Consider the following 26,719-nt stretch of genomic DNA (forward strand, 5'->3'; position numbering starts at 1 on the left):
AAACGGTAAAAATGCTATGCTTATTCAAAAGGTTTGATGTCGAACGATAATCCGTATGGCATCATGCTGGACGGTGGATGCCGTGTTTAAATGCTGAGTATGCTTGATTTTAAACCACACGATCGTACGCAATTATTAATTGAAAAGGGATCTATGAAAACATAGAAGTACATTTTAAAGGAGACTCTTCATAACATCGATTTACTAGGTACCATATACATAATATGATAATAGCGAGATAGTTATAGTTCTTAGTATTCGATTTGTTATTACAAAAACAATAAACAAATCTAGAAATTAGGTTAATTGAGTTGATAGTATCTAGTAGTATTCGTCAACTCTCCTAATATGTTACCAAGCTTTGTTACCTCGTCAAAACACAGATTCATTTAGAACCCCTTAGCAATTTATATTCATGGCATCAGAAACACCCGTAGCATAGCAACAAAAAATGCTAACATGACATAACAAAAAAGGCATGAGATAAGGCGGCCTTGATGTTCAAATGTTGAATTATTAGACTGTAAACCGGATGGCAAATGCTTGCATGTAGTATCTATGTAGCTGACCATTTGTATGTGACGTTTTTCTAGCGGTTCTAATATACGTTGAAAGATGGTCAATTTTTTTTTAAATTTTCTGAGCGAACAAGCGGTAAGTGTCGACGGCATCAATAAGACACTACTACAAATGAAAACAACGGATTTTAGCAGGTCTACTCAGTTCCACCGCCGGTAACGATGACGACAGCGAAGATGCTAAAGTCTAAAGACAACCTATTTTTCGCTTCATCAAGACAAAGGAAAAATCACGTGAGATCACCTTCGGCGAAGTCAAAGGCACCTGAACCTGACACAGGGTAGCCGCCCTTTTCGCTCAGCTACTCACTGCATCCCGTGCCCTACCCAATCGTCGTCAAGCCGCGACAGACATGCGTAAGGCTCTATGAAGACAGTCATCGCTCTCCCCGATGTGATCAAACCACGAATATAGCTGGTCAGTGAGCCGCTCATACTTCTTTTCTTTTTACTTTCAGAGATCCGCCCCGTCGCCGTGCTGTCGTTGAGGGAGATCCTACATGGTGCTTAGTAGGATCGTTTCTTAGTTATAGACTTCGCCAGCATACTCATACCGAAAGTCGAAAAAAAGGAAGGCGTTCTCTAACAAAATGAAAGAGCCATCTTAAATTTAATGTGGTGAACCTGACCGAATTAGAAAATCGTTTTCGTAACCTCTCCTTACTGATGATATAAACGCGCTTTCAGTTAGACTGTACCGACGATCATGTATCATATCGATTACCGTTTTTCGATATGCAACAGCATTAACTTGTAGCACTTTTAAAGCTTTTCGAAATCGTAAAACCATTTTTAGTATTAAGGTATAATAGCTGGCTCTTCACTAATCAAGCAAGCACTCTCAGGATCATTTCTAATATACCGTATGATATCTATCTGCGAAATTTTGATGCACCATTGAGTAGTAAGCAAATAATTAGGCAGAACCAAAGCGCATATCTGTTAAGGCACGTAATCAGTCAATATATGGCAGACCTTTCTTAACGCATAACTGTTGATTTCACGAACATTTCTTGTAGTTTGACTTAAACTTCGCGTACGCTAGAATTTGCAATTCAGAGCCTATGCACGGAGAAAGGATTCGAGACACTACTGACTGGAGTACACCAGGTAAAGCTGAGACATTTCTCTGACAGACTCTCATTTTTTCTCTTTTTTGGCTCATTTATTATCTCGACGATTTTGCACAAGTTTTGCCAACACTTTTATTCACTGGGGCCCTTCGCGGATTTCTTGTAATCAATGTCTCCCAGTGGAATTGTTGTTGTGGTTGTTGCTTCTGATGTTGTGGCCCGTGTTCTGGTACTTGTCATCAAACGGCCGCTGGTTGTTGTCGCTGGTATGTTGTCGTTGTCGTTACTACCACTGCTCTGGCTGGATGTTGTCTCTCTTGAATGTGAATGTAGATTGCAGCGGTCGGTCGTAACGCACTGTCCGCGCCGCCTGTCTAGCTCTCGTGGGCGACCCTCATCTCAAATTATCACGAACACGCGATGTGGCCATCATTACTATGACCGTCGGAACGAAAGACGGAGATGAACCACGAGTAGTGGATATATAGGACTAACACAACTCGAAAGGGCTTTGAAACAGTGAAGGTTTGAAAGGCCGATTCATGAAAAGGGAATGCATCTTAAATAAAGAAGGCTGTAGAGCGCCAGAACAACAGAGTTCGCTTTAAAAACCACATTTTCTATAGATCAACTAATCAAAATAACGTTTCGGTATTAGCCCCGTATTAGTTCCTACTATAAATGAAAATAAATAATATATTCTTAGCAACACGGATTAGGTAAAACAGCAGAAATGAGTAAATAATGTAAAAAGATGTATGCATAACTAAACATTAAGACTCACACATAAACATTTTGTATCAATAAAAGAAAATATAAGCAACGGGAATTTTTGGATAACGGTTATCTTTAAAACACAGTGGAACAAAATAAAGTACAGTTGTCTACTTCGGCGCATAGTGCTCTTATACGGGCAGAGAATAGACAGAAAATGGGGTTGAAAAGTCAATCTATCATCAAATAATTGACCTAATGAAAGACACCTAAAATTGTACGTCAATATTAAGTATTATCAACGGTGAATAACTTCAACCATGATGATGACCACTTTGTGTAATAGTCACTATACACAATCTCCCTGCTATAAAATGTCAACACTATGACTCTTTGAAATAACGAGCAAAATTTCACAAAAGAGAAAAAGAGTTTCGTCAGAGAGAGAGAAATTTGTGAAATAATCCGCTCTTTTCGAAAAATGAGAATTTAGTATTCTTCGTAACTTGAAAACTTTGTAGAAAATAAATAGTAGAAACTCAAACATAACCTGCATATGCAAGTATGTGATACTTAGTTTGAGCCGTCGACCCAACTATTAGTCAAACATTCACATTGTGCGATCAAAATGCTCTACCGTACCGTCAAAAATGATCATGAGTTCAGTTTTTTAAAAGAAGACATAACCGCGCTAATGACAGTCTTGCCACCGCGCTAGATCTCTTTCACAGTTAATAGGATGTATATAGTATTCCACGTACAACAACTGATAGTATTATATGTACCTGAGCAGGCAGTACGGTCCCAGAGTCATGTATTAAAACAGATGTGCCTTAATTGGAAAGGACGCTTGAAAGTCAGGTGAGTCGAAAAAATTTGCTATGCTAGTACCTAGAGGAGCCTTAATCCTAAAAAAACTAGTATTTGGAAGATTTTAAATCATTCTCTATGTATGTGAACAAACAAATAAAAGGGAAAGATGGTATTGCTACGGCAAATAAATAAGTGGTATGAGATTGCAAAAAGCATTTCTGTTTGTTTAGTCTAACAGATGCTGCCCTTTGTATTGAACCTTCGCTAACAGAGTCAACCTATCTTTATCTCGTTATACTAGAGAACATGTTACAAACAAAATGTTAAAAAATGTTACGCAAGTAAAGCCGCATCTCTAATAGTCTTTATAAAAAAAGCAGATATTGCAGAGTCCACCCGACCAATTCTTCCACGCTTGTATAGAAGGCATTCTTTTTCAGCACTTTCGCACGCTAGTAATCACTTTTATGGGTTAAAAACGGATCTAAGACAAATAATACAGTCCCATATATCTTCACTCGTATATATATATTATTCGAAAAGTTCTTGGTTGATCACGCACATTTCTTTCTCCACGACGCGCTGCAGTTCAACATCAGCATGGCTTTGTGGAAGAAAGTCTGTCTAATTTAGATTTTCTAAAACTTCCAGTCGGGGTAGTCAACCATTTATGAAAAGAAAAATACGATCTTTCAATATTGACTAAATATTAATTGCACAGATTGGTAGCTTAGTATGTAATGAGCTATTGCGAGTAAAAGTTGATGATACGTACCTTCAGCACAAGCGTTACTAGCACATCCGTGCAGACATCTTCCCTAAAACTGATAATTTTCGGTGTATTTATATTGTATTGCTGGAAATGCGTCACATAAACTGCGTGCGAACAGTTTGAATACGCAGTGACCTGGAGAACGCTATCAATGGTCCTCTAAAAACTGTTATTGATGGAATACCGCAATAATGTATGGAACATGCCGTATTGACCACGACCTCTAAATGCACCGTTTTACTGCTAGATGAGAAAGTAATTACTACGCTAACGTCTACAAAGGGATATCGGCATTACATCAATAACAAATTAAAATTTTCACGTCCAAGTAGAAAAAATGATCCAGTTCACGAGCCTGCTATGCAACATCTTATTGCATAAAACGATGAAATTTAACGTAAGTCTTTGCAACAGGTTAGTCGTTTCGGAATACTCTGCTTTAAAGCCCAGCACATTTCCCTGATGGTATTCTCTAAAATGTATTACTTACAGGGAAATACGTCGACTCATATCGACACCTGAAGCATAGATAGCGGCTGATACTTCTATCTAAAGTAATATTGGCTTTTTTTCAGTTATTTCTACACTGAATGATCGCATTTAGCTTGGTGTATTCGTACGAATGAAACTATCTTAATTAGCAATTAGGGTTGAAATGCAAAAAAGTGGCACAAGGGCAACTCCGATTATGTAGCTCACAGAAGTAAGTGAAGCATACTGTAGCTATTTAATACTTGAGACCGACTGCTAAATGTTAGCGGTACCTATAAATCTACAATAGCTTTTTAACAATCATAAATTATTCATATATTGTACTCAAACACTACTATTAGTTATTTTTGCCACTGTTATTTTTTCTATATGGCTTCGAGTACAAATAGGTCGATTATATATGATATACTTTGGTACGAATTTTCTGTAAGTGTTTTGATCACAAACGTTGAATGCCGATGTACAAATTTCAAGCATACAAAAAACTTTGCTATCGCAAATATTATCATTATTCACACCTTTCCAGGTAAAATTTTAGAAATAATAAGTAACAAAAAAAATATCAACATTATGTAGCATCACATTTAACTTGCAAGTTTCACCTTCCGTATTTTTGGAAGTGTTCAGCTTTGAAATTGAAATAAAAATGAAGTCAGGCATCATAAGGATTAAAATTAGTGATCCGACAACGATGAATAGGAGCTATGGCACCGGCGGCTTCGTTCGTTGTATTTTCATTGGCGCGACTGAAGTGATTAGAGAAAATATGGTGAGAAGACAAAGTGGTGAAGTGGGGAATTATTTTGATGGATTGGGTTTAAATTTAACGAAACCCGAGAAGCCCCACTGTTTTCTTCCTTTTCATCTAGGTGGCTCATAGTGCCTCTTCCACCTCCTTTTACTCTATTTCATCCTCTCTCTATGCGGATGAGACACTAGTGTAACGAGAGCTGCGAACTATCAGAATGTTTCGAAATAGCAACCCAAATCCGTACCCTGGATACCGTGGGCCTCAACTCCCACCACCTCTAACTCGACATGTGGATATTTTCCCAATACCTTTTGTCAGGTCGAAAAGGAGGAGGCTGCTTCGAACACAAACGTCTCCTCTTGATGCATTCGCGTTGACTGGTGCCTTTTAAATATTAATACAATATCAAATAAATTCGGTGTAATTTATTTTAGAGAAGTTTATTCTAAAGATAGTACTTTAGTAAGATGCGTTTTTAACAATATGAGTGTTTCCTTTTTAGGAGCTAAGTGCACAACTAATTTGAACTGCTTAAATTCCAGAAGGGCAAACAGCGTTGGAGCGGAGCAGCCAATTCAATCATATTAGGCGATATTGAGAAACGGCATTCGTTTTTGTGAATTTTTGAATTCTTTCGTCGTTTACTTAAGGATAAAAATTTACGAGTATTAAAGCAGGGGTGTTTATCTTCGAAAGCTATGACTTCCTCGTGCTTCTCTGGTGGGAGTTATATATTTCAACTAAAGAACGATTTGCTTTTTTTGTTAATCCATTGAATAGCCAATCGTTTCTCGATTGGTTCGAAGTGTGGGAGGTATGTGTACAACGTATTACATTGGTCACAACTGACACATAATCGGTTATGGCCAAATCCAGAAAGTATGATGATAACGGGGTAGATTTTTAGTCGAACAGTTTGGCTATTAAATTTTTAACGATATTAGGTTATTGGAAAAGGGGACCATTGCAAAAGTGGGTTGAAATAATTTTTCAGGTAATGTAGCTTAATTGATACATCAGATTATCAAACGAATGCATGGCTTTTAGCAGTTCAGAAACTAGTGTACGACATTTTCTATCCGGCATAGTTTGGTACAATATTTGTTAGTCAATACCACAATAACCTCCTTTCAAGAGGTGAAATTATTCTTTTGTGTGGAAAATATTCTCAGCAGCTATTTGAAAGCAGTAGATGAGCTCCGCCTATGTTTTCTTTATCTTAATATCTATAGAATTCCAAGTACACTTTATTCAAGTCTATTTATACGTATATAATTTATCTATCGTGCAAAAACTAGAAAATCAAAAAGTACTGCCCTTTAATATATTATTAACTTTCAACACAGCTACTCAACTGAAGCAATATATGAGCTTACAATATTTGCTTTTAAATGCTGTGCAAGAAAATAAGTACTGAAAATGTTTGACATTTTTTTAAAAATGCTTAATTTCAAACCTACGTTACAAAAAAGGTTAGGGGTTGCATTCTCGCTGCTATAAATGATAACCCCCTTCTTGATACAACTCAAAGAAAAAGTAAGCGTCGAAGCTTTGCAAAGCTGAACGAAAAGCCGTTATATGAATTAGCAGCGTGTATACATATATAATCTTAAATACAGGGTAGAGCAAAAGCCACTTGACAAATGTGTGCTGCATACATATATTATACAGATGTGAAATAAAGACCTTCAAATTGATAAATGACTTTTTATATGGCAAGAGACCTTTGCTGTACCCAAATTACCTTATGTGTATATATATATATGTGTGTGAAGTAATCCGAGATATCTAAGGTATAAAAGCAGCAGAATTTGTTTCTCTTATACCCTTCTAGGCGGACCACATATGACATGAGTTTCTTGCTAGAGGAATTGTGTTTGGGTGTGCGGTGTGCCAAGCGAGCACATTCAGTAAATATGTTTAAGGCAACGGTAGACATACTCTAGTGCCTTCAAACATCAAACTGGTAACGCGGTTCAGCCTACATCTTAACCGGCAAGTTCAAGCTCAAGTCTCTTCTTTACACACCGGTCTTTTGTTCCTCTTTTTTCGGTACATGTGTGAATCAGTATAGCTGCTTCAGGAAAAAAGGCGAGAAGGAAAATTTATCTGTGCCAAACACGCTATGTAATTTGAATAAGTTTAGAAAGAGATGGTAACAATGGCAGCAACCAGACAAGGCGTATGTCTGTCCTAGATGAGCTTACCACAAACGAAATTCGAGGTGGCCACGGCAGCGCGTGCCTTTATGCGCTAACGTTAGGGTCTGAAACTGCAACCTTTTAGCCACAAACTCCAAGAGAATAATCCAGAGGTAGTAAGACATCGACTGGTGTCAACTTATATCTTAAAAGAAGAGAATAGGCGCAGAACACTAAGACCGCAATCAAAGCAAACTACGTTTTTGAAACAAACTAATTACTGATCGTTCGTTAGCAGACCATAATTAGCGTGTTGCAGCCATTCATTTTGGCCTGCCAACTTAATTTAAAAGGCTTAGTTCGAGAAATTAGATATTTGAGCTTGCATCCATTTCGATACATCGACTGACACACAGTACCGTACTCAACAAAGCTGCAAAAATCAGAAAGCATGAGGACTACTGTTACCACATCATAGTCAATGTTTCTATTAATGATTTGGTGCCTCCTAAGGTGAACTCACCAAAATAGATGGACAAACATAGACAAGCATGACAGATTCTCAGATGCATCGAGATTTGCTCGTTCGTCCATTAGTCAATAGTGCGTTTTGTCAAAAAAGCTGGTCAGCAGCATAGCGTTAATGTTTCAGTGCCCACAGCGAGATTTTGAAGAGACGTGCGAGGCCTTAGGCTGGTGTACCCTTTTGTGGATAGAGGTGCATGATCATGGGATATATCTGCTGAATAACATACGCAAAGAGCACAACATGCTAGAAGATAGCGTGCGATGAGTAGCGATGAAGTATTATTTGAGACCACCAGGTTTGTCCTGTTTAACTTGTCCCTGACTAACATTTCATAATAGAGCACAAATAAACGACCATATTCAAGGCCACTGGAGTTACTTGCAGTTACAACGTCATTACACGTTCATTTTTGTATCCTGTCTATGTTGTTTGTTCATGAATTGATTTCACTTATATGTAAATTCTCAATAACAAATTCGTAAAGGTAGCTCGTAAAGTTATACAATTCATATAACTGTTAGTTGTACAGTGGGTGTTAAAACATCCAAGATGACTTCAATCAAAAATCTTGCCTAAGGTCTGATTTCTTCGAGCGCTAGACGTTCTTCTTAGAATAAGATATCTGTGTCTTCTGTGACTCTTTACTGGCTTGAAGATGAGTTCTTGTGTTTACGCTTCGCGGAAGGTGTATCTGGAAGGTGGGCAGGTAACTTCACGAACCTACTTAAAGTGGGAAAGACCTAATATAAAGGAACGGAAGGGTTGGACTCTAGGCGCCTGTACATGTCTACGCCACTTCCTTTCTCGTGCTTGATGCTGAGCCCGCAGTGTGAGGTTTCACCCGCTCAGCTCATCTCATATGTTTGAAGTCCGCATGGCCAAATGGTTTCTTACATGACCTCTCTCAATTTTATCATTAGAAGCTGTGAATCAATGTGCGAAAAGGACCTTGTCATCTATCTTCACGCTGCCTATAATATGTATGACTGCCGAAGATTCATCCTAGTGTTAAATATCGGATACTTCAACTCCCAAATCAATTAATACAACTCAACAAGTCAGTAAATACTTCAGCTCTTACGAGTTAAAAGGTGTAATCCGAAATAGCCATCCTTTAGGACGAACTAGAAGTAAAAATTGAACACCAATCTCATCAATGCGAAAAAAAATTGGTAATTAGCTACTGAGGACCCAATATTAAAGGATTACATATAATTAATTTTTTCCTTATAAAAAAAGGCTAAGGTTCTACGAGATTTATTGGACTGTAACTTAATCTGTTGTTTTAGCAGACGCCTAAAAATCGTTGTCATTTCATTAAGCAAATAAAGCTAACGGTACCATCAGTGGGCACTACATGGTATTTCTGAGTCACATTCGATTGTTTGAAAACTTATCGATAGACGAAAAAAAGTGGAACATAACCGTGTGTGAAATTTGGTTCCTATAAGGATACAATCCCTGCAACGAGAATAACAAACGATGAAGAGCAACTTCTATAAAACAAATGTTTTCTCGTTGGCTACAATCTTCAGATGTTTCAACTTTTTCTGTACTCATCATGGGGGTTACGGCTCGTTATCAACAAGACCATAATCATCATTGTCTCCAACAATAACAACAGCAACAATAAAGCTAAAACATCAGTAGTAGCAGGAGCAACAACAACAACAGTAAAAACAATAAAGAACATTAAGAAGACAATCGAAAAATAATCTATGTATCAGCGACCATAACGAAACCACAATGATGCCAGTGGTCGTCGTTGATCTTCAACAAAATAAGGTGGGTAGCAGAGGAGTCAGGAAAGCCGCTCACAGGCTGTTGCTTGCAGTATCACGCATATATATATATATATATATATATATATATATATATGTATACGGCGCGTCTTATCCTAATGTTTGTGGGTTTAGTGCGAGTTCAAACTTGTTGAATATACCATTTTTTAGATTACAACAATTTTTTAGACATTTTTTTTCTGCAAAAAAAAAGCACAACTAAAAACTGGCTCAACAGAAACGAGCGATATTACTAAAAACAAAAAAGAGAAATGACTAGAAGGCTTATCCAAAGCTCCAAAAAGCTGATTCTGCTTTCAAAAAAATGTTTAGTCCTTCAGCCAGCTGTACACTGATGCATTTACATCAACTATCCATAGTAGCCATTAGCTGTGAGAAGCAAACGGCTATGTCGAGAAGAAAAATATGGTACCGCGACAACAAAGCGAACCTTAGATTATGTAAGTTAACAGCATATACACTACTAAGATAAGAACCACCAGTACTTTTCAAAACCGAATAATATTCGTTTTTTTTTCTAAGCTGGAATAAGTACTAACGGAATAACATGTTAACGGTTATTTACTAAATAGAATAAAAGATCAGAAAAACACTTGCAATGTAAAATTTATAAGTCGAATAAAGTTAATAATACTAATATTGTATACTGCTGAGACTAATGAGCAAGTGTAGTGGCCATTAGTCGAACAATCAACGCTGCCCGGATTCGTACGATGTAATAAACCTTATTAAAGAGACTATTTTCTTATTTGTTAAACCATAATGCTAGAAATTTACCTTACGAGATTGAAACTCGGAAACCTATTGGCATTAAACTGCTCACAGTTCGTTAATCTACCCATATCGTATGGCTGTTGCATTAGATATTTCTAAATATATAGCTGGGCTTTGAAACATTCTAAAAAATTCAAAACTGTGCACTACTACTGTTGTGTGTGTTAAAGATCAAACTTGGTGGACCACTTTATTGCTATAAACAACAAGGTACCTGCACAGTTAGCGGGCTAAGTAAATTGGTGAACAATAGTGATATAGTAGAGCGACACAAGGCGGCGAAATAGACCCGAAGGTGGCGAGCTCTCAATCCGTAAGCAACCACGCGTGAACTCACTGCTGGATCTTACGAGTCTTCTCCCAGATATTTTAATTTTTATGTTATATTTAACGTAAGATTACCCTAGCTCCCGTCTTTTCTTTTCTTTTGTTGGATCTTCAGGTAGTAGTTGAGCGTTGCAATAAAAATTATATATCCTAAACTGTAGTAGACGTCTGATTAGTGTTGCTTATTGCCAGTTAGTCTATGATTCATCAGGCCTCTGAGAAACATTTAATGAATAAAAACTGTATTTTTTCACGAGTATCAAGCTAAATTTGCTGTTCTTTTAGCATCATTTTGTGGCTATTTCGCCTTATATATGTTGAGATTTCGCTAAGCTACTCAAGAGTTAAATACCGGAAAATGCATACACACCAATACAAATACATTTCCGCAAAGAACTGCGTAACCAAGGGGAAGTGCAAGGTCTGCTATAAGTGGTTCTACATCTAATTACTATTAAACATAATTAGGTGGTGATATACAGGCTGTATGCCTGCTGTTAATAATAGAATTTTGTTTCGTTTACCTTAGAGGATATTTAATCTAACATGCGATTGCTTTTAACACATTGTTCAATATTTTTTTTAACAATTTCAATTACTGACTGTCAAGTCAATCCGATTGACTTCACTGTGTTTTCAGCGAGTACGTTTCTTGATTCACCGTGAATTTTTTATCTCTTCTTAGTAGTTATCGCAGCACGTGATCATGTTCTCCAGCGAGGAGTAGAATTTATCGGGGCAGACTGAAGTATTTACAATGTGAGCTAGTGAGGGTTTGATCAGCTGTTGAGTTGGAGAGCAACAATTGGTTACAGACAAAATCAAATGGCCGTCCCTTAATAGTATTTACACAAAAGCAGTACAATATTAAAAAGCAGATTAGGATGAGCAGATCTATTAGACATTTCGAGCGCCCATAACGACTACAAGAACAACAGTTCTATTGCTTGTACCATGCACCTCGACCGTATAGTAACACCACATTAATATCTATTACTTTTTAACCGCTTTTAAATACTCGGTAATGTCATTACTGCTGAAACGTCCTCAATTCGCCTAATGGCCAAGTGTATACTCTACACAATTTGTGAAGCTATTTCGCTCCTTCTATCATCGTTTTATTCAGATCACAAATCGGGCTTCGCAGTCGGCATACCATTCTTCAGAGCGCGACATTTCTTAACGTCTCCGAGGGTGAAAATCATATTAGGATAAAAAAAACCATGACCATATTAGGTAACAGACCGACAAGTAAAAGCTGGAAAAGAAACTAATTAAAAACTGATAAGAAACGACTTGAAAACCTAAAAAAATTCAAAACTTTTGAATTGGTAACGAACACGCGATGAAATAATATAAAACCGACAGAGACAAAAAGAAAAACTCGTATTTGTTACGTCCTAGCTATGTTTGAAAGTTTTTTTTTAATACGTCCCGCTGTTTTTTTGTGAAACCGGTTCCCTTACGTTTATTAGTGAATTTTTGTAATCGGTCTCTATTTGTTAGCCAGTCTTGGTAAGGTTTTTTTACTTCTAATTCAAATTTTATTTTATTGAATGATCGCATATTGAAAAGTGATATCCAAAGTCCAAAATATTAAAAAGGGTGTAAGCGGAATAAAACAATAGCAGCTTATGGTATAGAAAGGACTTCAAAACGGTACACAACGCTTAGCATCTCGTAAGTAGCAAACTGAGGATAAGTATTAACAAACAAAAATGGGAAAACAACTTTTCGTTAATCTAATTTAACATTATTACGCTACCATTTAATATCATATTCTTGTTTGTTTTACCCAATATGAGTACCGCAAAAAGATGAAGCCCGTACATACCTAATATTTAGCGGGATCCCTTTAACTTTGCTCCCATATAACATCCAAATATTTCCGCAAGCAACTTTTCTCTCATTACGGTGTTTTCTCAGAATACGGCTTAATCTATCATCAACAATGAAAATAGCATAGTAGTTTGGGGGGATTTGCTCTCGAAAGATTGGCTGATGGGCGATACAGCCCCGCTTAGTTGACAGTTTCATCAACTTTGATTGAATTTTCGATGATACTGATTGGTGAGCTTGATGTGACAACTTTTCCATCACGGCAGATGCAAAAGATTGATCATACCGACAGAGCAGGTCCTTTTACAGTTCACGGCGCAATTTCGTGAAAGAACTCACACAACTGTTCATTGGACATGAGTGAGATTGTCAAGACTCAGGCTGTCTATCGAAAATATGACAGAGTACCGTTATCTGTTTACGTTAATGTTTATTTACAGCTAGCTTCGAAATAGATAAATGCAACGTTAACGCGCTACGGCGAAGCAAGAATAACGGATGTGGAATCAATACACTTCATACAACTCTGAATAATATATGTAGACCTGTTCCGAACGCATGCCCTAGATAGGAAATCTGTGCCAGGTAGGGCTATAATTGTAGCGATGGTTATGGTAGCAGGTACATCAATAGTTGCCAATCAGTGATAACACTTTTTTGCATAACTCAACACCGGGCTTTCGAAATAGATTATTATACTGTCGTTCATTTTGCCTAAATAAATCGAGCTCGCTTTATATGCTCCTGACAAGTGTCGCTGGTGGTGTAGTGATATTTAGTTCCTGGTACTCTAAATTTTTAAGACATACGATTATTTAAGTGTGAAGTAATGGAAACTACAGTCAAAAGCTGCTGACTCGAAGGGTAGCACAAAAATAACAGCAGCGATTATAACCTATCGCCGTTTGGGTTGCATGGTTATCTTGGACGCCCATCATACGTCAGTCATAATCGCTGACCACTACTATTAGAAACGTGGGCGCATACAGTTTGATAAAACGGCTGAAGTGTTATTTCACAATGTAAGATGTACTTAATAAACAGTGCGGAAATACAGCAGCACCTATACTATGTCACTAATGTAGAATTCTATTCTATGTCCATATTTTTATATGTGACTAAATATGGACACACGCTATTAGATATTAATAGTTTCTGTAATTGAGGGAGACGAATAATCTCCGGTGGAATTCCTGCTGAATCTACTTCATTTTCTATCACTTACTAAAATATAGTTACGTTCTGGGAAAAAGTTTTTCAATTAAACTTTCAATTAAAAGTTAAATGTACCAGTATTATTTCAACCGGATAAACCAATTTATAAGATTATACGATTTTCGACTATGGAAGTCTGCCCGGGTAAGGCAAAGCCCCTTTGTTTTGCATTTCGGCGGCTTTTTTCCCTTTAAATATTTAGCAGAATCTCTGAACGCGATCCTTCATATGACAATGAAGTAACATATATAGTAGAGATTGATATATATACATATATAGTTTATTTTGAATGGATCGAGTGGAGATACTCCCGAACTTGTAGGTTCCATAACAAAACTTGTTATTTACGAAATATAGGCATGCTAATGGATGCGTAGGTGGATTTAGTTATAAATCACGTTCCTTTTTTATTTCATACATCATATGTATCGGTATAATCTGAAAAAAAACGTGTCAAATAATACATTTTTGCGTACTCGTTCGTAATTATTTTGTCAATGTATTTATTATGAATTATAGAATCGAACATTTTTTTTAGTACTTCACAAACGTATCTTTACAAACTACCTTTCTAATTACACAGACTGGAGTTTAATTACCCGTACACTATGTTACAGTGACGGTGATTCAAAACTGCCCACAAACTGTTTAGTTGACTCCTGCCTATTTTGCTATGGTTTACGTACCTATTACTTCTGTACAACCCAAAATTGCCGCAGCAGGTAAGGGAAGACACATGACATAGAAAAAAGCATTGCAGTGGTAGAGTGAGGAGTGTCTAGGATCATAAGGTTGCGTGTGTCGGGGGCTGAGTCAAGGCGACTGTACGGTGTTCGTTTGTCACTCTCAGGTAGCAGATCACTCGGAGAAGGGGAGGACGTGTAGCATGGAGTAAGACCAAACGAAAATGAGAGGACCACAGGGAAGAGGCACAATGAAACAGAGCGTTGAGAGACCGTTGGAGCCTTAAGATCCCTTTACACAGGAAAATGACTGGTAAGGGGATGAGTGCGATGTTTGACAGGGAAATCAGTGAACGAAAATAGCAAAAATGTTTAGCTCTGGGGTCTAGGACTGCTGATGGGAGAAAAAAGGAAAACTAGAGAAAAACAAACCGCCCTATGATTTCAAGAACAAGCATTCCGGAAAGGAAGGAGAGCAGAAGGTAGGTATAGTTGAAGGTTTTTTTGCCCCAAAAATAGGGTGCACGAGATGAGCACCGTCATTGGCTGCAACGGCGGGCATACATGAATCATACCAGACAGGGCAACCTGAAACTTGGTTTCGCTGGGTATAGTTCCTGCTTCATCGCAAAGAGAAAAAGTAGACAGATACAGATAGCTCGTTAACTAGTAAAGGAAGGTAAATGGGTGCAGGAGGGACCCTACGAGAGGGGCATCCTCAAATACGTCAACTCGGACTCAGATGCGGTCAGTAATTGACTTCGCAGTTACAATTGAGGGGAAGTAGTTTTCCTTTTTTATTGGAATCACATGTTTGTACGTTATTTATTTCACCCTTGTAACCATGTGGCTATTGCTGTTCAATGTGCTATTTAGAAATATGCTTTCTAAAAAGATTTATTTTTAGCGTCATCATTATAGCCTTTTACCAAAAGAAAAGAGTTAAAAATGATGACCTTCTTATTGCTTTAGGGTATATTTTATACCTAGCAGGGTTAAATTTTGCAAATTCGTTGAATATGTCCAGCTCAAAAAAGTCTTCAGACAAATGGATATTTCGCTACGCGGTCACTTGGTCCAGCTACCGTGTGGTAACCAGCCACACCATATATTGCAACATATGTGAAAATGCTAGTTCTTTATGACACGAATATGAGATGCTCTTAGTTATCATAATTATTTATGTCAACTATTCTGGGCCGTTACCTATACGGCTTTGCTGCAGAGTTGCTTTTTCCTGCGTGTGAACTGACAAATATGTCAATTAGGATTACTTTACCTAAGTTTGCCCCCGTTGGGACTGCCTTGCACCACTTTAGTTTCCATTGTAACAATAAAAACCGTTGCAATACAAATACTTTATGTTGTAATCAAATTGAGCAGATAAACTATGCAGTTATATATTAATGCTAAAAAACTTAACAACTTTTTATCCCCAAACTTGATAGAAAAAGCAAACATTTGTGAGCCTACAAAGTATTCTTTAAAGCTATACAATTTTTTTGATAAAATATTTAGACTCATCCAAGCAAATAAAACGATGTGTATCATTGAATTTGAATCGGAGAAATTGAGCACCTACAGCCAACCATACTGATACCATATTCTGTAATTGTTTAAACCACTTGTTGATTAGGTAATTCAATCTCTAGAAAAAAAATACATGTGTTAAATATGGGTTTTTTACTAGTGTGGTGCGAAGTTGGACGAAATGGGGACAAAATTGCATCACTTTTCTCGACAATAAAAAAAAGTGTCCTAAATAGATATGACAAATTATATATACTCAAAATGTGTTTCCTTTCATGCGATAAATAGCAAAATTAATTGTGATAATATTCTCCATGAGAATGAACCCATATCGGACGTTAGACGGGGAAAAATTATGCAATCTTGGGAGAGTTGATAGTGATTTATAATATTTGTTTTAAATGCTATTCGACCGATTAGGTTTTTCGTTCCATTCTATCGTTCTTTAAACTTAGTACGATATTTTTTTCACCACACTGATATTTTATGTGGCTCAATATCATGCTTGTAACAAAACAGCAACCGGCTTTGAAAGAGCTCAACTCAACTCTGCTGCGCAGGGAACAATATGGATGCGAAGCCCAGGGAATTGTTGGTTCCAGTCTGCCATATATGTAGCATATTATGCCAATTAAGTAAGGTTGTTTATAAACTATAATACCTGGAAGCACAATAAAGCTTTTACAGATCGCTTTGGTGCTATAAAAAGGGAATATATTCACGTTAGCGTTATCATGTTTATATTAGAATGAAGTTCCTTTTACCATGTATTTTGTAAACGTTTGCCTGTCATAGAGCCATTATAGATAAGGATAACTGCACACGCTGTGTAAATTCTTCATGAATATTTGCAGTAATATCACGGCCACATGATGACATGAATGCGCACTGCAGCACTAGTGGCGAGATAAAGCCGTCAAAATAGCCCAGCATACAAACGATATGGGCAAATATATATATATATATGGTGCTGGTCACGCTGTCTACATATTTGTCATTGAGTCAATGAGCTAATACCGTAACGGGAAAGACAGACAGACAAAGAACTGGATCAGATCACCAAGAATCGGATACAGCATCTAAATGCTTATATATACATGGATGTGTATCTACGGCACTAATTGCTGCTCAGAGCTGCTAGCGAAGCGTGAAGGACGATGCACAGTCCCAGCTGCTGTGTTGGTGAACGTGTACGATCTTCAGTGTGATAGGCTATACCTCTATATATGCGCAGGGTGGGGCAAAAGTCATTCAAAGATACATGTTATATATATTGCACCGATGAAAAATTGAAATGCTCTTAATATCAGACCATTTTTATTTCATATTCTTTGTATACATATAAAAGTGCAAAAAGTATATATATATATATATATATATATATATATATATATATATATATATATATATATGAAGCCTATTCAACAGTTCTTAACTTGATTAAAAAAAACTTGACGACATAATTGCAAGGAAGTCTACCTTTGGGAATTAATAGTCTACCCACATTATATTGGCAATTGCGCCGCATCTGGGCGGAGTAAACAGGTGCGTCCATAACGTAATGGATGCTGTTGCACAGCTTGCTATACTACATATTATATGACAAAGGATCCGTGTTTTTTCTTAACGCACGCAGGTAACTGTACTGTCCTCTTTTGGTATTGCTGCTAGTTGTCGTTTTAAAGCGTATGCCATCGTACGATACGGTTAATGAGTCAAGTAAGCAAAATTTAGACGTTTTTTCCAAACTCTACGCTCTACATAGCATTGATAATTATTTCAAGCAGGTATAGTATTTATATCAATTATCGATCGTACTATTTTTTTCGTGGGTTACGCCCTTCTGTGTTAGCGATTTTGTCTCCAAAGTTTGAATGTTTTATTTAAAAAACGGAAACCCTTCCTTTTCTTAAACACTACAGATTGCTCAAAGTATTATTTTTTTCAAATTGCGGCAATTTTGATGTCTATTTTAATTTCATGGTAAACATCTATACAGCTAGGGATGAATATGAACATCAAATGTTAGGGATATATATATGTGTGTCACCTAAATTTACTATAGGATACAGACAATTCAACCTTAGGATCGCATTTGAACTCTTACTTGGGTCTGGGTGAGTCCTAAAGACGCTGCAAGTTCAGCCCTCTCAGGGAGGGCGAGATACTGCGTCCTTTGGAATCTCCTATTTAATTGCTGTAGTTGCAAACTGGAGTATATTGTTCGTGGTTTACGCATTTTCTTTCCTTTGGGGCCCGGGGTATTGCCTTGTGGCGTTTGGGCCCCGCCAGCAGATCCTCGAAGCGCGTCGTCCATTGACTTATCTGAAATAATATTGGATAGTGAGTACGTGATTGCAGAGAAGCGATACAGTAACTGAAACTTTACTTAACAAGGTCAGCCATCAAGATATACAGCACAATGTTTTTTCTATTTTAGAATCTGAGCTGCAGGCTTGGTCATAACGTCGATTTCAAGTCGAATTTCCCATCAGTCGCTTTTGAACCAACAACAAATATTTTATATATGGCCCTATATACAACTAGATTTACCGAACATAACAAGCTCACCAAAGAAAGCCTTGGAACCATGCTTGATTCACCCGATGCATATTATCTGCATACACAGAAACTGTGCGTTGTTATTCTACTAATGAGTTCGTGTATGTTTTGTAATTAATATTCGTTTCGATTTATTAGATAAATTTTACTAAGCAATTTCTAGCAATGGGGATAGCTGATTTCACTTCTGGTTGACAGAGAACTAATTTAATTTTAATCCGTTTTGGCAGTGATGTATTCTCAATTATGTAGTTGTGTGGCTTGTCTTTTACAGTAGCGCCCCATTATTCTTACTATTCCCATTATTGGCGTTAAGCCCCGCTGCACTTTTCTCCCTATTGGCTGTTGTCTGCACAGGGACTGCCCAGACTTCTAGTGGGCTAAAAGTTGCTGTGCAGTCAGAGAGTGGATCATCGTTAGGTCTCTTACGGACGTAGGGGGTGGTTTAAGCCGCTCCCCAACAGTGCAAACAAACAACAAATTGAATTTTACATGCTTTGGTGAATTTCAATTTTTGCGTTTACGGTTGTTGGCCTGTCGGATTGATAGATCCGTCGACTCTAAACGAAGCTGACAAAATAGGTAAGCGACGGAAGGCACGCAATGGTCTTGACCAACTCTACCATCGTCAATGACGCCCGCAATAGTAGTCTCGACAAGGATAAGATCATTGGAAAAATAACACTTACAGCCACCGGTGCCTACAACGATGCCATATAGTATGTAAGACTCAATGCAGGCTTTCTCCAACGCGGGTGGGATTACAGAGCCAAGTGCTCAGACTATATGCGACTGTACTCGGTCGAGTGATTTTTTACTTCGCTCCGCGGATCACTGAGCGTCTTCTTTTGAACGTCGCGTTCGCGTTATTTGTAAGGATTGGACATGGAAACCTATGTCCACTAGCTTAAGAGACACTTTTTTAACTAGGCAGCAAGATAATGTTCTGCATTGTACTTTATAAAATGGCCAGCACAACTATATCTTACATGATAAATAGTAGAGAAAAAATCTAAATTTTCGAGCGAATCCAAGAAAAAACAAATAACATAGCGCCCTTGATATATAGATACTAAGAGAGCCATTACAGTAGCTAAAAGAACGATCTACGGATACCAAGAACAGGTCTGCACGTGAACTCACAATTAAGTAAAAAGTAAGTTATAGTTTGTGGAGCGTCAATTTTAATTGTAAATTTACCTCCGTCCCTAACGTTTTCGGTAACGGTAAACTCGCTTTTTACGCAAATTTGCTTTCCCGACCGACGTTCCTGTTCTGGGCACAATTCTATTATTCCATAAATATTTGATATACTGCAGCTTTAATTTTTTTACCATACATATTTGATATACTGCAGCTTTAATTTTTTTAAGAGCCACTTGCTGCAAGATGTACCCTTTCTATTACTCTTATCTTTTCCACAGTATATTTCTCTTATGTTTCCTGCTTCATTGAGTAAATCTAAAGAACGGTTATTCTTAAATAAGGACTGGTGACCTGTCGTGAACCTAACAATCGAGTGTAAGATAAAGCAAATAGAGATGTCACTGATATATCAAAATTGTAATTGTAAAATGGGTAGGATTTTTTACTAAATGCATTAGAGATTTGTCTTGGGAAGATATGCGCGAAAGATGAAGCTGATTGGCCGGATAATTGAGGGAAAGGTTCGCTTTTATCCAATAAATCGTACCTGTTACTTTGATCGACAACAATTTTTTTCCTCTTTTTCCATGTTTAAAAACCACGCCGTACTAGCGCTTACAAACACCAAGACGGTCATCAGCATTGTCGGCCATCTCTGTGATAGCGCAATAAGTAATGTGGTTGTATGCTGAACTTAAGGACACGTGGTGGTCTAGATTCGAATCCAAACGAAGATGCACTTCGTTTCGTGCTAAGGAGCAGTCATCTGATGCAATTCCTAACCGTTTAAGTACTAGACGTAAAACCAGACACGAAAGAAATGTGATATATCACCAGTGTAAATATTGTGTTGCGTGAACAAGTACTCTCAATTTGTGTTTCTTGAATAAAGTGTGTTTAACGTATATTTCATGGAAAACTGTGTAAAGTATAGTGTAAATCATAGCTATTATAATCATGGCTGGTCGTTATTTAACGTTACCACTGTTATGACTATTATTCGCTTTTTACCTTTAAACTGGCAAAATGTGTTAATGGCAAAACAAACGCGGGGCGAAGGCCGCAGGTGGTGCTCTAGTACTAGACTAAAAACATTTAACTCTATTATAGCGGAGGAGAAAGCACTTCGGCTCAACTTTAGTCGAATGCATGCGCGAAGCCACCATCTGGCGAACAGCAACCAGCAGTCAGGTACGCTTTGCAGAGTTCGCACATGTCCTGCCATACCTCAGTTCGAATGCTTCCTAATGCACATCGAATATGCACATGAAACGGCACCCATGTCTATAGCGCCGTAACATAAATGAGCCGCAAAATCCTTAGAAAGGTTTATATCTTTAATTCTATTTTGAGACAACAAAATAGTATCCTATTGAATGTTGATCTTAGCTAGTGTTTGTCTTACTTTATGGTATTTAAATATCTTTTCACACATCTGCACCGTTATGTAGTGTGTGCATATTTAACGCTGCAGCTACAATTTTTTGTATCATTTGTACAGAGCAAGTGATAACAGATTCGGCAGAGAAACCGAGAAAATGGGTAATTCTTGATGGATCATGGCTTTCCTAGTGAGAGCATGCTGAAACCGGTTCATAGTACAATTTCATTGCAGTAAGAGAACTCTACTTCAGTGTTTATCTATTAGTTAAACCAGGTTTACTGATACACAAGCAACGAACGAAGAAGGTAAATAGCTGGAAATTTAAGCCACTATGCAGTGCATCCCTGTAGGCTTCATAAGCTCTATGTGCACCACTAATCTCACCTGTCAATCCAGGTAGAACATATTTATCATATATCCGGCAGCAAACGGTCTCCTTTCTCTTATTTTATAAAAACATTCAGCAAGACTAATAAGCGTGCCGGGAACAGAAATTCAAACCCGGTTGGTAACCGCAGAAAATGACAGGCATTCAACAACGTGCACAGCCAGAAAGCCATACTGTCATATGGATAATAGATATCAGATTAGCGTCATTATAACGAGGAATCCCGAAAACGTAATCACTAAATGGAAACATTAAACGACGATAATACCGCTAATAACGGCGTATGAAAGACAGGACTCACATAAACATACAACTCTAGCTAGCCGAATCGACTTCGTATTTCACTTACTCCAATTACGTTTATTAAACTAATCTATGTACATTTATGAAACGCAAAGCATAAAAATAGGTTGCACATCGTCTACGCGAAAACAGGCATGTCGCCGCCGCCGAACTGTTATAATTATGTTCGTAAATATCAAATTCCTGGTAGTCATTGAACTGCGTATAACATTTTAAAGTACTTGATGCTACGTTGATTATATACTGTACTCAACAGTATTTTTTGTTGTCCAGAGCTGTCCATGCCTGCCTTTGACAGTGTCCTTAATGAATGTAAATAAAATTGTGATAAACGTATTACAATGCACATGTATTGTCTGTCGAAAAGTATCGTACCCCAAACAAGTTATGGAGATTTCGAAACCGTACTTTCGAAATATTCCTGGTAACTCAGGATTCGTTATTAAAGCAACAATCATATGTAAACAATGCACGAAAAGTAGGAGCCTTCGTTTGATAGCGTCAGCACCGCGAAGCATAGAAAATTTCCTCAGCTCAAGATTTAACCCGACCCCATGCGACAGCCACTAAATTTATAGAAGTTACTAGACGACACGCGGTGAACGGCCCGTAACATAGCAGCGGTCCTAACAAGAAGCCATAGCCAGTTAAATGGCCATGACACCGGCGTTGTTGGCCTGTACTGCACGGAACACAGGCAAGTAGTAGCGAACTGCCCACTGGATGCTGGACAACCGCACTGGCAAACAAATCTCAGGTCACAGAAGCGCAGAAAAGAGCAGACGGTTGATGCTCGGCTTCGCATCGCTACCGTCACACAGCGCTGAAGCCGCTCTAGTGAGCGAAGCGTCAGTGGTGCCAAAAGAGGCAGGCGTATGGACCACAGGGCCGACAGGGATCACTGTGCCAACTCAAGCATTCTACCCGGTTTTGTTGCTTTCATAAGTTCTCCCGCTGTTAGCAAAAATAGCAAACGTTGACGGGTCAACAGCAGCGGCAGTATACAACAATCAACAACAAACTCTATGCCCACGGCCACCCATATGCCAGTCAGTCACTGTTCTGTTAGTGCTGCTGACAACACCACATTGTATTATTAACACATTTCCCTAGATTGTCATCGATGCAAAAAACCGTCGTCGAATAAAACCATAACACAGTAATACTACAATACGGTTATTAGGTGGAAAGCAGACGGTGTGTTTACTGTAATACGCCTAACCAACTAATATTTAATCTACTCCGCGCCAAGTTAAAGCAGTAATCTGACTTTTTACTAATATATTATGTGTGAAAATGTACATAAGGTGAAAGCAGAATGCTTCTCACTCTATAGAGCAAGTGAGACGTTACATATGCTACAGGTAGCAATTTATAATTCAGTTCCGGTTTTAACCAGAACTCGAATTTGTAGTAATCTTTTTTCTTGTTCTACTAAGGCTGCTGTGTAGCATATACTGTTATAATTATAGCGTGTGCCAATTACGATCACTTTGTCCGCTAACTGCTTTTTAATCAAAAAAAAAGCATGTTTATGTGACGAAATTTCTTTTTCATTTAAAATTGTGAGGAAAGTGCAAAAAACACCTTTTGTTGATTTTCTGAGATTTAAGAGTTGAGGGACAGCGTAATGCATTAAATCTTGCTTTAAGAGTCAAATATAGTGTGTACAAAATGCGTGACATGTTATCAACAGAAGATCAAACGATAAGGAAGAGTAGAGCATGTTGTTTTGTATCATACGGTCTATCTCAATATAGCTGAGAAGATGTCAGAGCTGTCCTTTCCACTTAGGGGCGCCTTTTACTCTTTGTCCTACGGTTCTACTATCGCGAAAGAGTATTATATACGAGCAGTTTATCTTAGTGAAACTTAATCCAAAGAACGAAGAAATAAGTTGAATGATAAAATTCATGTTTCTTGTTCGTTCCTTCAAAAGAGATGAGTGCAACTTAGCGAACCCTGCTGTAAGCACGGTAGATGTTTAAAGGTCCGATGGAATTTCAAGTTTTAAGTAGCCTCTACTACTAGGCTGTGCTAAGCGAACATGCTAGTTTCGAAAATCAACGCTCAGTAGTTAAGTTTTTGTTCCTCGTATGCCATAGCGCTGCGGAAATTTATAAAAAATTGGCGAAGACATTAGGCAAGAAAGCCTTAAAGGAACGCACAGCACGTAACTAATGCAAATGTTTTCAGAACGATGATTAGAGTATTGGAGACTAGCGAAGGGGTAATCAGGTGCCGGAACCTGAACGATAAACACGCATTGCCACGATCGAGAAAGCTCTTACGAAAGCAGAGCTTGGGGCATTTCACATGTGACTTGTTAGAGAACTATAACCCAAGCACTGAATATGCGAAATTTAAGTGAAAAATGACTTACTTATGAATTAGCCCTAGGCCAATTAAGAATACGTGTTGTGCACTCTGTGTGCAATTTGCGAAACTTTAATTAACGAAAAAGTAGCCTGGAACATACGGCGCGCTTCAATCTCTCTCGCTGCCGAACCGGGACCAAGCGAGAGAATGATTTCGCTCTGCGGAGATATTGAGCTCAGTAACAATGTAGGGTAAATTCGGATGTAAGATGATGGTAGTGCTTTTAGTAGACATCGGGAGCATCTGCCACTCTGAGATACTTGCCGAAAATAAACCAATAAACACAGCCTTTAAGAAACTTTAAGAAACTCATGCACTATTAGCACGGTAATTGACAGTACGCAATCTGATTACATAATAACGACACCGGACCTCTCATGCTCTATGCCTCATTTGCTCTTTGGATTGAGCAGACGAATGAATGTCCAACACTGACTTCAATCCGCGTGTTCTCCAGATATAAGTTTGTGTGTTAACGGGGCTTTCCATGCCCTAAAAAGGTCATCTGATGAGTAAGTATATCCCACTATCGATTTACTTCGAGAAACCATAGATAAAGTAATTCCTTACTAGAATGCGAATGTTATGTGTTTGGCTGTCCAGAAGCTGCCAGAGAGCTGGGACGAGTGTGCAAGTTATTAAGTTATTTTTGAAAGCACTGGATGCTGCTAATACATTACATTTAATGGTTGAACATGTGAATTATAAAGATGGACGGGTGTAACTCTAGTTTAAAATAGTATCATTACCGTTAGCCGCGTAGTCACTATGGATAATGTGATTGCTCATGGTCCTACCCAGGTGATCCTCCTTGGCCTCGCTCTTGATAGCGAAACCGAGCCCTCCGGTTGGAGAATCGGCTTGATGCGGATACCCACCCACGCAGCGACTAGATCCAAAGCTCCCAACGCGCTTATCATTTTCCGAACCTACGGAAATATGAAAAATCGTAAAGTTTAATTTAATTTGGGCGCTGTAAATAAATATTATCGTGAGATTATCATTGTACTGAAGGACTAGTTAAAACAATTACATACGCTGCACACTTCCAGCCCGTATTTCTAACATATTTCGCAGTTACTGTTCTCCAATAACTATGATTTGAACCCATTATTCGAATATGATGACAACAAAGGATGGTGGCTTATAAACCGAATAGGCTATTATTTTCTAACTTTTTCAGATATCACAGTATTATACTTAAGGCGCATCTGAAATAATGTAAAAACACTTCATCATAGCGAAGTAAATTTTTTTCATACCATGTGTATTTTCAATATGAGTTAGCGGAATAGTTCGATCTTACTAGAGAACATTACGACCGTGTCTTATATTTTTGAAATCCGTTTTTGAGGAGCAACCTTTCCTTAAACGATGTATACGAACTAACAGTGTACCCAATAAGAAAAATTTTGAAGTCTGATAAGGATACTTTCACTTATTTTTTTTGCTTGCAACAAAATCATGTATGTACCGATGAAAAAATGTGGATTCAGACAACAAAGCATGTTTATGTTATTCACTTGTTACTCAGTCCATAAACGAAATAAAGTTTATTCTATTTACTTACTTGACTATCTATTTTCACCAATGTGCGCCCATTTTATTCAACATATACTTAATGACAAGTACAATTTGCATGATTAGTCAATAATGGCTAGTACAAAGTAGTCGTTGTTGAAAACACTCTATTGTTATCGTTGATACGCTTGTGAGATTTCGTTTTATGTAGATGCATAGGCGAGGCGTAACTATTTACGGACTTTTCAAGCGCAAGAGACTGTCCTACGTTCGACGATATTGCTTGTTTTTTTTAAAGCGTCAGGAAATTGTGTTAACATTGTTCAGCGCATTAATCGAGGGCGGATCCAATAGCCGGTAGGCTTCTGCAATGAGGTGAGTCTCATAATCTACAATAGCTCAGACATCATTCAGTCACCTATGGCATTTGCGATCAAAGTAAGCATCGTTTCTATTGTCTGTGACTTTTTATCCACCCACTGCGGGTTGTTAAGTTTGATCGAAAACTCACCAAGACCCAGATTTATTGCTAGGAAAAAAAACAAGGCTTTAAAAATCAGATTTTTAGAATTTTCTGTAAGCAACCGTCAAGCTTACGAAAAACTCCATCAAACTAGTGACAGATGGTCATGATTTACAAGACTCATCCGAAGCAATAAAGCTTCTAAACACATATATCACCTAGCACCTTTGAGTAAAAACAATAAACATGGATTACTTCATCACTGATAACGTGACTTCACGCAAAAAATGCATGGTAGGAAGACAGAAAAGAAAAAACAGCTAAATACTTCAATTTAGAAAAAAAAAGTGTCTAAATCGATCGTTTACACCTTTTTATTCTGTCTCAGGTATAGGCGTATGCTTTCGAGCGTTCGGCTGACGGCAGTCGAAACGCACCGAACCAAATAACTTATAACTAATGCAATGCTTGAAAGCCGACGGAAATAATCAGGATCACTTGAGACTTAAGAAGCTCGTGACTTCTTGACAAAATGGGTTT

At 37.9% G+C, this 26,719-nt stretch overlaps 1 protein-coding gene across 2 annotated transcripts in view; it reads right to left on the bottom strand.

Annotated features, from left to right (window-relative positions):
* Window positions 1-26,719, bottom strand: part of LOC111248923 (uncharacterized) — a 55,694-nt gene that overhangs the window by 10,189 nt on the left and 18,786 nt on the right. The window contains exons 2-3 of one of the 2 annotated variants that reach the window (XM_022802048.2): window positions 24,945-25,124; window positions 18,141-18,358 (exon numbers count right to left, since the gene is read on the bottom strand). In XM_022802048.2, the coding sequence (XP_022657783.2) occupies window positions 18,141-18,358; window positions 24,945-25,124 (398 nt within the window). The remainder of the gene's footprint in view (window positions 1-18,140; window positions 18,359-24,944; window positions 25,125-26,719) is intronic. The other variant, XM_086987077.1, reaches the window with a different exon arrangement.

This window comes from Varroa destructor, unplaced genomic scaffold (genome assembly GCF_002443255.2).
Source record: "Varroa destructor unplaced genomic scaffold, Vdes_3.0 BEIS01000004.1, whole genome shotgun sequence".
Classification (NCBI taxonomy): domain Eukaryota; kingdom Metazoa; phylum Arthropoda; class Arachnida; order Mesostigmata; family Varroidae; genus Varroa; species Varroa destructor.